The sequence below is a fragment of the Aquarana catesbeiana genome, linkage group LG08 (genome assembly GCF_042186555.1).
Source record: "Aquarana catesbeiana isolate 2022-GZ linkage group LG08, ASM4218655v1, whole genome shotgun sequence".
In the NCBI taxonomy this organism is placed as follows: Eukaryota; Metazoa; Chordata; class Amphibia; order Anura; family Ranidae; genus Aquarana; species Aquarana catesbeiana.
Genome location: NC_133331.1, coordinates 303,059,718 through 303,072,773, shown reverse-complemented (window position 1 = coordinate 303,072,773; position 13,056 = coordinate 303,059,718). Strand labels below are relative to the sequence as shown.

General features: G+C 45.5%; 1 protein-coding gene across 1 annotated transcript in view; it reads left to right on the top strand.

Annotated features, from left to right (window-relative positions):
* The window catches only part of LOC141105160 (uncharacterized), a 236,290-nt gene that overhangs the window by 189,706 nt on the left and 33,528 nt on the right, over nt 1-13,056 (top strand). Inside the window, 1 exon segment of the mRNA XM_073595050.1 lies at nt 3,343-4,200. Within this exon segment, the coding sequence (XP_073451151.1) occupies nt 3,343-4,200 (858 nt within the window).

Genomic DNA, 13,056 nt, shown 5'->3' with positions numbered 1-13,056 from the left:
GGCCCACTGCAGACCAGAACCCCCCTAGGGGCTATCCTTAGAACCATGGTGTGCAAGGCCTTGCAAAGTGAGTGTGGTGGTTCTCATCTTTTCCATGTGCTGGGTTGTGATCCGTCCCAAGCTGGCCATCTCCATCTTTTGGACACTTTCAGTACCTGTAAGCGTGTATGACCTCATTGGTGGTGCACTGGAGTTGGCACATCTGGAGTATTGATCTGCTCATGTCATTTTTCACTTGACACATGCTTCTTGTACTGTACGCTTCACATGATTGCATGTTTTCCATCAGATTAATTCCCTTATATTCCGGTATAAGTGAGTGCAATCTCCCTACCACCTTTTCTATGTATTCCATTTCTTGGAGTGCGGAGCGTTACAATATTTTATATCTATGAATAGTTTATAAAGAGTTGTCACAGATACTTGTACACCAGTGTATTTAGGTGTGTATATATACAGAGTACCGCCTCCTTTAACCCTTTCTTTGCTTCTAATATATGATATACATCAGTAGCAGCAGATGGTTTTAAGCACTGACAAGCCGACTGTTGGCTGTCAGGAGGAAGTGATCAGGTGGCTGTATAACTTCCACACCACCTCTTTCCTCACGTGCACCCCTGCCATGTTTCACCCCACTTGTGGGTCCAGGACCTCCATGGTGGGTGTCGCCACATAGAGGGGAGTGAATGTTAATTCACTGATCTCCCTTCCCTAATAAGAACCTGGAAGCTACAGTGCATCTGGAAAATATTCACAGCCCTTCACTTTTTCCACATTTTGTTATGTCACAGCCTTATTCCAAAATTGATTGAATTCATTATTTTCCTCAAAATGACAATGTGAAAGAAGTTTGTTTGAAATCATGATTTGGAAAGGCACACACCTGTCTATATAAGGTCCCACAGTTAACAGTGCATGTCAGAGCACAAACCAAGCCATGAAGTCCAAGGAATTGTCTGTAGACCTCCGAGACAGGATTGTATCGTGGCACAGATGTGGGGAAGGGTACAGAAACATTTCTGCAGCATTGAAGGTCCCAATGAGCACAGTGGCCTCCATCATCCATAAATGGAAAAAACTTGGAACCACCAGGACTCTACCTAGAGCGGGCCACCAAACTGAGCGATCGAGGGAGAAGGGCCTTAGTCAGGGAGGTGACCAAGAACCCGATGGTCACTCTGACAGAGCCCCAGCATTTTCTCTGTGGAGAGAGGAGAACCTTCCAGAAGAACAACTATCTCTGCAGCACTCCACCAATCAGGCCTGTATGGTAGAGTGGCCAGACGGAAGCCACTCCTCAGTAAACGGCACATGACAGCCCACGTGGTGTTTGCCAAAAGGCACCTGAAGGACTCTGACCGTGAGAAACGAATGGTCTGATGAAACAAAGATTGAACTATTTGGCCTAAATGGCAAGCGTCATGTCTGAAGGAAATCAGGCACTGCTCATCACCTGGCCAATACCAGTGAAGCATGGTGGTGGCAGCATCATGCTGTGGGGATGTTTTTTAGCTGGGAGACTAGTCAGGATCAAGGGAAAGATGAATGCAGCAATGTACAGTGACATCCTTAATGAAAACCAGCTCCAGAGCGCTCTGGATCTCAGATTGGGATAAAGGTTCATTTTCCAACAGGACAACAACCCATCCAAGATTACAAAGGAGTGGCTACAGGACAACTCTGTGATTGTCCTTGAGTGGCCCAGCCAGAGCTCAGACTTGAACCCAATTGAACATCTCTGGAGAGATCTGAAAATGGCTGTGCACCGACGTTCCCCATCCAACCTGATGGAGCTTGAGAAAGAAGAATGGGAGAAACTGCCCAAAAATATGTGCCAAGCTTGTAGAATCATACTCAAAACGACTTGAAGCTGTAATTGGTGCCAAAGGGGTTTCACCAAAGTATTGAACAAAGGCTGCGATACTTATGTGCATGGCATGTTTGTACGTTCTTTAGTTTTAATAAATCTGCAAAGATTTCAAACAAATTTCTTTCACGTTGTCTTTTTGGGGGTTTGTTTGTAGAGTTTTGTGGAAAATGATTAATTTTATCCATTTTGAAATAAGCCTGTAACATAACAAAATGTGGAAAAAGTGAAGCGCTGTGAATACTTTCCAGATACACAGTATGTGGATGACATCACTTCCGGGTCCGGCTGTCACTTTCCCGGGTTGCTGTGGTTGGGGAAAAAGCAAATGGAGCCCAATATGCACTTCATTACCATCAATGGAAGGCAGATGAGACATAACTGGTCAAACAGACCCCTAAAGTCACATTAAAGGGTTAGTTTGCCTAATAAAGAAAAATTGTAAAGGTGACCTAACACCGGACCCCTTCACCCCCCCCCCCCCCCCCCCCGGTCCTCACTGTACTTACCGTCAGCCATCCTCTACTATCAGGGCTCTCTCACCGCTCCAATGGACCAGATGGATTCTGATTGGTCAGCACATCACATGTAAAGCGGGGTCCTGGAGGGTGGGGAGGGGATCTGGTGTTAGTTCAGCTTTACAGTTCTTCTGCAGAGGTGATCTAAGCCTTTAATAAACCATTGCACTAACAGCTTAGGTTGTCTCCACACTGATGGAGGAGGGATGGAGCCACCCTAGGACACCAGCATTATGAATCTTGGAGGAAGGTTTTTTTTCCATATTTTGAGGTTACAGTTGTACCCAGTTTCATGCCAGAGCTCTGTGAAAGTGTTGACTGTTAGACCAACGTGACTTTTTTTTTCTTGCTGACTCAGCTTGGAGTCCATATATGATCTGCAAACTCTTCATAATATAAAATCCAGCCAATCCGATGTAGTAACAATCCACTAACGTGTTTTGGATAATGAAGCCTCAGTCATAGCTATTTATTATTAAAGAATTAGCAGATCATATATGGACTCGGTGTGAAGACTTTTCTGATTGATTTTGAAGGGAGAACAGGAGCCCAGTTGTGAGATCGTCATTTCCACTTATTCCACCGACGGGGAGGAGGAGCTAAAACTCCAGTTATTTCTCATCTACTGAGATTTATTATATTTTTTTTACTTCTTTCCAACAGATGGATGTGATGTCAGGAATTCTTTGGAGAGACATCTTCTATTATCTGCTGATTGTAAGTCAGAAGATAATGTCATCACACAGGATCCTCCAGGAGGAAATCCAAATACACAAAATATACATCACAGACCTTCCTGTCCGGAGACATCAATGGATCCCTCTGATCAGGGGGAATCTTCTCATCAATCACATACTATGATTGTAAATATCCATGTAAGATCTCACACTGCAGATCGATCAACATATCCTTCTAATCCCGAGGAATCTTCCTCACCCCATGAAGGAGATCACCTAGGTGACAATCTATTCTCATGTTCAGAGTGCGGGAAATCTTTCACTCAGAAGGGAGCACTTACTAGACATCAGAAAATTCACACAGGTGAGCGTCCTTATTCATGTTCAGAGTGCGGGAAATCTTTCACTCAAAAAGTACTCCTTGTTACACATCAGAGAATTCACACAGGTGAGCGTCCTTATTCATGTTCAGAATGTGGGAAATCTTTCACTGGCAAAGCAGACCTTTTTACACATCAGAAAATTCATACGGGTGAGCGTCCTTATTCATGTTCAGAGTGCGGGAAATCTTTCACTCTGAAAAGAAACCTTATTCAGCACCAGAGCGTTCACACGAGTGAGCGTCCTTTCCCTTGTTTAGAGTGTGGGAAATCTTTTACTCATAAAGCATCCCTTGTTACACATCAGAGAATTCACACAGGTGAGCGTCCTTATTCATGTTCAGAGTGCGGGAAATCTTTTACTGGCAAAGGAACCCTTGTTACACATCAGAGAATTCACACAGGTGAGCGTCCTTATTCATGTTCAGAGTGCGGGAAATCTTTCAATCAGAAAGGATTCCTTGTTAAACATCTTAGACTTCACACAGATGAGCGTCCTTATTCATGTTCAGAGTGCGGGAAATCTTTCAATCAGAAAGGATTCCTTGTTAAACATTTTAGAATTCACACAGGCGAGCGTCCTTATTCATGTTCAGAGTGTGGGAAATCTTTCCCTGAAAAAGGAAACCTTGTTAAACATCAAAGAATTCACACAGGCGAGCGTCCTTATTCATGTTCAGAGTGCGGAAAATCTTTCACTCAAAAAGCAGCCCTTGTTACACATCAGAGAATTCACACAGGAGCGCGTCCATAATCATGTTCAGAGTATGGGAAATCTTTCACTAGGAAAGGAAACCTTTTGCAACACCAGAGAATTCATATGAGTGAGCTTCCTTATTGATGTTGTAGATCAGGGATCTCCAAACTTCGGCCCTCCAGCTGTTGCAGAACTACACGTCCCATGAGGCATTGTAATACTCGGACATTCACAGACATGACTAGGCATGGTGGGAATTGTAGTTTCTGAACATCTGGAGAGTCATAGCATGAAGAGCTCTGTTGTAGACGAGTCAGCCTGGTGCAGGTTTAGGAGCGGGTTAATAGTAGAGGGCGGGTACTTGTTTATTAAGCAGCTGGTCAGAGAGGCTGGTGGATGTCTGTTCAATATTGAGTTGGCCCACCCTTTACAGCTATAACAGCTTCAACTCTTCTGGGAAGACCATCCACAAGGTTTAGGTGTGTGTCTATGGGAATGTTTGATCATTCTTCCAGAAGTGCATTTGTGAGGTCAGGCGTTGATGTTGGACGAGAAGTCCTGGCTCACAATCTCCACTCTAATTTATCCCAAAGGTGTTCCAAGGGGTTGAGGTCAGGACTCTGCACAGGCCAGTCAAGTTCCTCCACCCCAAACTCGCTCATCCATGTCTTTATGGACCTTGCTTTGTGCACTGGTGGGCAGTCATGTTGGAACAGGAAGGGGCTTTCCCCAAACTGTTCCCACAACGTTGGGAGCAAAAAATTGTCCAAAATGTCTTGGTATGCTGATGTCTTCAGAGTTCTCTTCACTGGAACTAAGGAGCCAAACCCAACCCCTGAAAAACAACCAAACACCATAATCCCCCCTCCACCAAATGATTTGGACCAATGCAAAAAGCAAGGTCCATAAAGACATGGATGAGCACGTTTGGGGTGGAGGAACTTTACTGGCCTGCACATAGTCCTGACCTCCTGTAAAAGGCGCATTAGATCAGGGGTCTCCAAACTGAGGTCCGAGGGACAAATGTGGCCCTTTGCTAGCCTTAGTAGGACAATAAAACTGGCCCTTTGTTTGAAAAGTTTGGAGACCCCCTGCATTAGATGATACAGCTGCACATAGGCAGGCTTAGCCCTATCAAAGCGCCAGCCATGAACTCGGCTCGCCCTCAAAGCAATACTCACTCCCAGCCTGGCTAGTATTTCTGCCTTTAGCAATGTATAATCCCATGATGACTTTGAGACCAAATCACAATTCGCCAGTTGAGGATCTGCAGTCAGGAAAGGGGCCAGTACATCCACCCATTCTTTCTTAGGCAGACCTTCCCTTTGTCAGGGCTGGGCTTCTAGAAGCTCTTGTCTCAGTGCTCAAGGCTGCTCAGCTGTCCGTTAATTACCAGCCACTCATTGTTTCTACAGTGGCTCACCTCGTTACCATTACCTGCCTCATCAGTCCAGCCTACAGCCAGCCCCTTCTGGCTATTTAAACTGCCTTGTATATGTCTTTCGTGTCTTTACCTTATTTAACATATCCTGAGTGTCTCTGCTGAGTTCCTGTTAAAGACTTTGCCCGGCTGACGTCCCTTCTGGTTCCTGATCTTTGGCTTCTGACTATGCTGATCTCTGGCTTCCTGAATACCGGCTCGTCTGATTACAAACCCTGGCTTATGTTTTGATTATGTTCCTGATCTGTACTATTTTTTCTATTACATTAACGGTGTGATTTTATTTTTATTACTGCATTTTCTGTCTCAGTCTGATTCATGGTTCCTGACACCCTTGTTGCATTCCACTCAGATATTGCCATAGAAGCTTTAACATTATCCATGGCTGTCATTTTAAACATGGTCCACTGCACTGCTTCACACCGGAGCCATTTCCCACCCTCCCAGCCTGATGGGTCACTACCTTCTGTAAACCCCACTGTGTGTTCGACCAGTAAGCAGTTTGTCTCTTGTTGATGGCAAACAACATCAACATGGGGTCAAGGTGCTTTGGGGGGACCCCAAAGCACCCTTCCCATGTTAAGGGCAAATGGCTGCTTGCTAGGATAAGGGTCTTGTATGGATTTTGGGGGATCCCTACGCCATTTACAAAAAAAAATGGCGCAGGGTTCCCCTTAAAATCCATACCAGACCTGAAGGGTTTTTTAACATTTTGGTGCATGGTTCCTCTTAACCACTTCAATACACTGTGTTATATATATACTACACTGCCTGCACTGACTGAATATAGAGTCTACACTGAATATCTAGTCTACACTAAATGCAGAGTATATATATGTTGTCGTGGAACTTCCAGTATACAGGCGCGTAATCCATGTCTCCTAATAAAGCACCCTTTCAGCCTTTTGGTATAATGCATATGTGTACAACCCTGTTTTTCGTATCTTTCAAAGTAAACAGACATGACCACCATCCTCACATCCTTCGCTCCACAGGCAGACTTGCCGATAATGGGAGCAATCTATAATAATATAACAATAGAGCTTGTTAGCCTCACAGTCGTCCAATCAAGCACAGGCATTCCTTTAAACAGGAGGAGTTATACAAATCTCAACCAATGGACAATGACGAGGGGAGTCTATGGGCGTGTCTGGGCAGGGGCAGTGTGTATGATTTCCCATCCCCTGTGCCTGTAAGCCATTATCTCCAGTAAGATAAAGGAAGCTGCATGGCTGGTCTTGAAATCATGGATGCTGTCCCCAACTATAACGCACTCAAAGACTGCCGTTTTCACCATTGGTGTGAATTCCTTTTCTGCAATGTTCAGAGAACAATGCATACCCGGATTATACTACCATTCCTGAGGATGGGAGATTATCTGCAGGAACATGCCATAGCCTCCCTACGTGTTGATCAGACGCACAGAGACACACAAGCGTACATCCCCCATAACCGATAATGTCTTTGCAGAGTGAACACATCCCCCCAGACGATCGTCTGTGGATTGCACAGGTGGCCCTTCGCTGGTGGACATATCCCCACTCTGCAAACTCTTCTCTGCATCCTCAAGAAGCTTTCCACTACCAAAACAGGTCTCAACCAGCATCAGTCTGCCCAAGTCCGCTGCAGGAGAACTAACACTGGGAGACACTGTGATAATACATATTAAATACATCCTAATAAAATTTCCACAACAATATATATACAAACAATATATATATACAATATCTCCCAAAAGTGAGTACACCCCTCACATTTTGGTAAATATTTTATTCTATCTTTTCATGTGACAACACTGATGAATTTACACTTTGCTGCAATGTAAAGTAGTGAGTGTACAGCTTGTATAGCAATTTGCTGTACCCTCAAAATAACTCAACACACAGCCATTAATGTCTAAACCGCTGGCAACAAAAGTGAGCACACCCCTAAGTGAAAATGTCCAATTTGGGCCCAAATTGTCAATATTTTGTGTGGCCACCATTATTTTCCAGCACTGTCTTAACCCTCTTGGACATGGAGTTCACCAGAGCTTCACAGGTTGCCACTGGAGTCCTCTTCCACTCCTCAATGATAACATCACAGAGCTGGTTGATGTTAGAAGCCTTGCGCTCCTCCACCTTCCATTTGAGGATGCCCCACAGATGCTCAATAGGGTTTAGGTCTGGAGACATGCTTGGCCAATCCATCACCTTTACCCTCAGCTTCTTTAGCAAGGCAGTGGTTGTCTTGGAGGTGTGTTTTGGGGTCGTTATCATGTTGGAATACTGCCCTGCGGCCCAGTCTCCGAGGGGAGGGAATCATGCTCTGCTTCAGTATGTCACAGTACATGCTGGCATTCATGGTTCCCTAAATGAACTGTAGCTCCCCAGTGTCGGCAGCACTCATGCAGCCCCAGACCATGACACTCCCACTACCATGCTCGACTGTAGGCAAGACACACTTGTCTTCGTACTCCTCACCTGGTTGCCGCTACACACACTTGACACCATCTGAACAAAATAAGCTTATCTTGGTCTCATCAGACCACAGGACAAGGTTCCAGTGATCCATGTCCTTAGTCTGATTGTCTTCAGCAAACTGCTTGCGGCTTTCTTGTGCATCATCATTAGAATAGGCTTTGTTCTAGGACAACAGCCATGCAGTCCAATTTTATGGTCTAAGCACTGATAGGCTGACCCCCCCACCCCTTCAACCTCTGCAGCAATGCTGGCAGCACTCATACGTCTATTTCCTAAAGACAACCTCTGGATATGACGCTGAGCACGTGCACTCAACTTCTTTGATCAACCATGGCGAGGCCTGTTCTGAGTGGAACCTTTCCTGGTAAACCGCATTATGGTCTTGGCCACCGTGCTTCAGCTCAGTTTCAGGGTTTGGCAATCTTCTTATAGTCTAGGCCATCTTTATGTAGAGCAACAATTCTTTTTTTAAGATCCTCAGAGAGTTCTTTGTCATGAGGTGCCATGTTGAACTTCCAGTGACCAATATGAGAGAGTGAGAGCGATAACTCCAAATTTAACACACCTGCTCCCCATTCACACCTGAGACCTTGTAACACAAACGAGTCACATGACACCGGTGAGAGAAAATGGCAAATTGGGCACAATTTGGACATTTTCATTTAGGGGTGTACTCACTTTTGTTGCCAAGGGTTTAGACATTAATAGGTGTGTTGAGTTATCTTGACGGGACAGCAAATTTACACTGTTATACAAGCTGTACACGCACTACTTTACATTGTAGCAAACTGTCATTTCTTCAGTGTTGTCACATGAAACGATAGAATAAAATATTTACAAAAATGTGAGGGGTTTACTCACTTTTGTGAGATACTGTGTGTATATATATATATATATATATATATATATATCAAATACACTGCCTGCACGCCACTAACTAACCTGCCTATCTAATCTAGCTCAATCATCTCTGTCCACACACTATACATGGCCGCTATATAACATAGTGTGGGGCATGTACTTAGTCTGCATGAGCCATGATTGGCCAAAGGCAACCTGCATGGGGGGAGGCTCCCGCTCTTCTCTTCATCTTCTTCTCTTCTTCATCTTCTTTTCTTCTTCTCTTCTTCATCTCTTCTTCATCTTCTTCTCCGGGCCGCTCCGCACCCATGCTGGCATGGTGGGAGGCTCCCGCTGTGTGACGCGTCTCCTCTTCTGACGGTTCTTAAATAACGGGGGCGGGGCCACCCGGTGACCCCGCCCCCCTCTGACGCACGGGACATGACGGGACTTCCCTGTGGAATTCCCTGTGACGTCACAGGGAAGTCCCGTCAAGTCACCGTGTGTCAGAGGGGGCGGGGTCACCGGGTGACCCTGCCCCCCCCCGTTATTTAAGAACCGTCAGCAGAGGAGACGCGTCACACAGCGGGAGCCTCCCACCATGCCAACATGGATGCAGAGCGGCCAAGAGAAGAAGATGAAGAAGAGAAGAAGAAAAGAAGATGAAGAAGAGAAGAAGATGAAGAGAGGAGCGGGAGCCTCCCCCCATGCCATGGATGCGGAGCGGCCCGAGAAGAAGATAGAAGACGCCGCGGAGGAGATGCTGGACGAGAACACCGGATGAAGAACCAGAAGAAGAAGATGAAGGAAGAAAGAAGAAAGAAGAAGCATTTAAATAAAGGAATTGTCAAAAACTGTCACTTGTCATTTTTAATATTTTTGACAGTTTTTTAGTGAAATGGTAGAGTACCCCCTTACCATTTCACACGGGGGGGCGGGATCTGGGGTTCCCCTTGTTAAAGGGGGCTTCCAGATTCCGATAAGCCCCCCGCCCGCAGACCCCCACAACCACCGGCCAGGGTTGTGGGGATGAGGCCCTTGTCCTCATCAACATGGGGACAAGGTGTTTTGGGGGGCTACCCCAAAGCACCCTCCCAATGTTGAGGGCATGTGGCCTGGTACGGTTCAGGAGGGGGGGCGCTCTCTCATCCTCCCCTCTTTTCCTGCGGCCTGCCAGGTTGCGTGCTCGGATAAGGGTCTGGTATGGATTCTTGGGGGGACCCCATGCCGTTTTATTTTTTTAATTTTGGCGCGGGGTTCCCCTTAAAATGCATACCAGACCTGAAGGGTCTGGTATGGAATTTAGGGGGACCCCCACGTCATTTTTTAAAAAAATTTTGGCCGGGGTTCTCCTTAATATCCATTCCAGACCTGAAGGGCCTGGTATGGAATTTAGGGGGATCCCCACGTCTTTTTTTTTTAAATTTTGGTTCGGGGTTCCCCTGTGGGGAATTCTCATGCAGTTTTTATCAATGAACTTTTATGTGTATTGTCGGACCGGCAATGCAATAGCCGCGAGTAGTTTTAAATGACTTTTTTTCTTTGAAATGTCATTTTGCTGTCAGACTGTTCTAAACACGGGAAACATGCGCCCCTTTACAGGCATACTATAGACACCCCCCAGATACGAAATTTAAAGGGATATTACACTTTTATTGTTTGACTTTAAGCATTATTAAAATCACTGCTCCTGAAAAAACGTCCCTTTTTAAAACTTTTTTTGGATTGATCCATGTCCCCTGGGGCAGGACCCAGGTCCCCAAACACTTTTTATGACAATAACTTGCATATAAGCCTTTAAAATTAGCACTTTTGTTTTCTCCCATAGACTTTTAAAGGGTGTTCCGCGGCATTCGAATTTGCCACGAACACCCCAAATTGTTCGCTGTTCAGCGAACTTGCAAACAGCCGATGTTCAAGTCGAACATGAGTTCGACTTGAACTCGAAGCTCATCCTTAGTGGGCAGGGGGCTTATAGAAATCTGGAAGCCCCCTTTAACAAGGGGACCCCCAATGTTAAAATGGTAAAAATGACAAGACACGGCTTGGGACAAGTCCTTTATTAAAAAATAAAAATGTCCCTCGAAGTCCATTCATCTTCTCTTGCTCCGCCGACGGACCGAAAAAAAAAGCCACACTGACCTACCTCCATGGGAGTCTCCCGCCGTATGACGTGTCTTCGCTTTGACAGTTCTTTTATAACTGAGGGCGGGGCCACGCCGTGATGTTCCTGGGTGACCCCGCCCCCTCTGACGCATGGGGACATCCCTACGGCTTTTCCGGGGTGTGAAAGGGGGGCGGGGCCACCCGGTTACATAAAAGAACTTTCAAAGTGAAGATGCTTTGAGGCGGGTCAGTGCGTATTTTTTTTCTTTTTCGGTCTGTTGGCGGAGCGAGAGAAGAAGAATGGACTTTGTGGGACATTTTTATTTTTAAATAAAGGACTTGTCCCAAGCCGTGTCTTATCAATTTTACCATTTTAACATTGTTTTTGTGAAATGGTAGGGGTACATTTGTACCCCGTTACCATTTCACACAGGGGGAGGCCGGGATCTGGGGGTCCCCTTGTTAAAGGGGGCTTCCAGATTCCGATAAGCCCCCACAACCACCGGGCAAGGGTTGTGGGGATGAGGCCCTTGTCCCCATCAACATGGGGACAGGGTGCTTTGGGGGGCTACCCCAAAGCACCCTCCCCATGTTTAGGGCATGTGGACTGCTACGGTTCAGGGGGGGCGCTCTCTCCCCCCTCTTTTCCTGCAGCCTGCCAGGTTGCATGCTTGGATAAGGGTCTGGTATGGATTTTTTGGGGGGCCCCCACGTCATTTTTTTAAATTTTGGCAAGGGGTTCCCCTTAAAATCTTCAGGTCTGGTATGGATTTTAAGGGGGACCCCATGCCATTTTTTTTATTTTGGCGCGGGGCTCCCCTTAATATCCATACCAGACCTGAAAGGCCTGGTATGGAATTTGGGGGGACCCCACGCAATTTTTTTTTAAATTTTGGTTCTGGGTTCCCCTTAATATTCATACCAGACCCAAAGGGACTGGTAATGGACTGGGGGGATCCCATGCCGTTTTTTTCAATGACTTCTTTTAGCTGTATTGCCGAGACCCTTAACCCTTAAAATTAGCACTTTTGATTTTTCAAGTTGTGTCCCATAGACTGTTTGCGTGTTCGAACATATTTTTTGTCTGTTCGCATGTTCTGCTGCGAACCGTACAGGGGGGTGTTCGGCTCAACCCTAATCCAGAGCCTCTGGTTTATAGATCAGATACATCCTAAATATAGAACCATTTATCTAACTGTTCACCCATAACCTCTGAATTATAAACCAGATACATTGTGAATATTGAGCTATTTATCCAACTATGCATCTGGAGTTGCTGGATTGTAGAACATGCACATAATAAATATAGAGATGGAGATCTTGTCCTATTATATTGAGTGGAACAAGGAGACAGAAAGAGTGTGATTGTACAAACACAGGAAGTGAACACACAGCTGGAGAGGAAGTGATGTCAGCTGCAGACAGTACTGATATATGCACAGGAAGTGGTGGGACAGGAAGTGATGTGAGCAAGGAACAGGAAGTGATGAAGGGATCTAAACAGGACGTCCTGGGTGAGGGGTGAGGAAGTAAAAAGAAAACATTGTTGGAACTGGCAGCAGAGGACATAATAATATTAATTTATTTAGAAGGACACGAGGATCTTTACAAGGACGTCATGATGGAGAATCAGCCGCCCCTCACATCATCGGGTAAGAGGAGACTTTATTGTAAAGGAGAGAGTAGTACGGAGGGTCCACCTAGATCCCCCATCATCTGATAAACACATAGAAACAATGTATTCAGTCAGTGTGTGTGTGTTTCCTACAGATGGATCCAGTAATGGGAACCCACCAGGGAGATGTCCCCGTCCTCTCTATTCCCGGGATTCCACACTGGAAGATCACACCATCCCCCACCACCATCAGGTAGGTGGGACTGAGCAATTAGAACTCAAATACGTTGTAGAATTCTACGCTTCAAAATAACATTCTTTAATTTCATCTCTTGTTTCCTTTTATAAATCCATTTTATAATATTTGGGGTTTAGGGTGAACAACTGAAAGACATTAAATTTGAGGTTAAGGTAGAAAAAGAAGAGAAGTCCAGGGATCCGCAGTCTATGGTA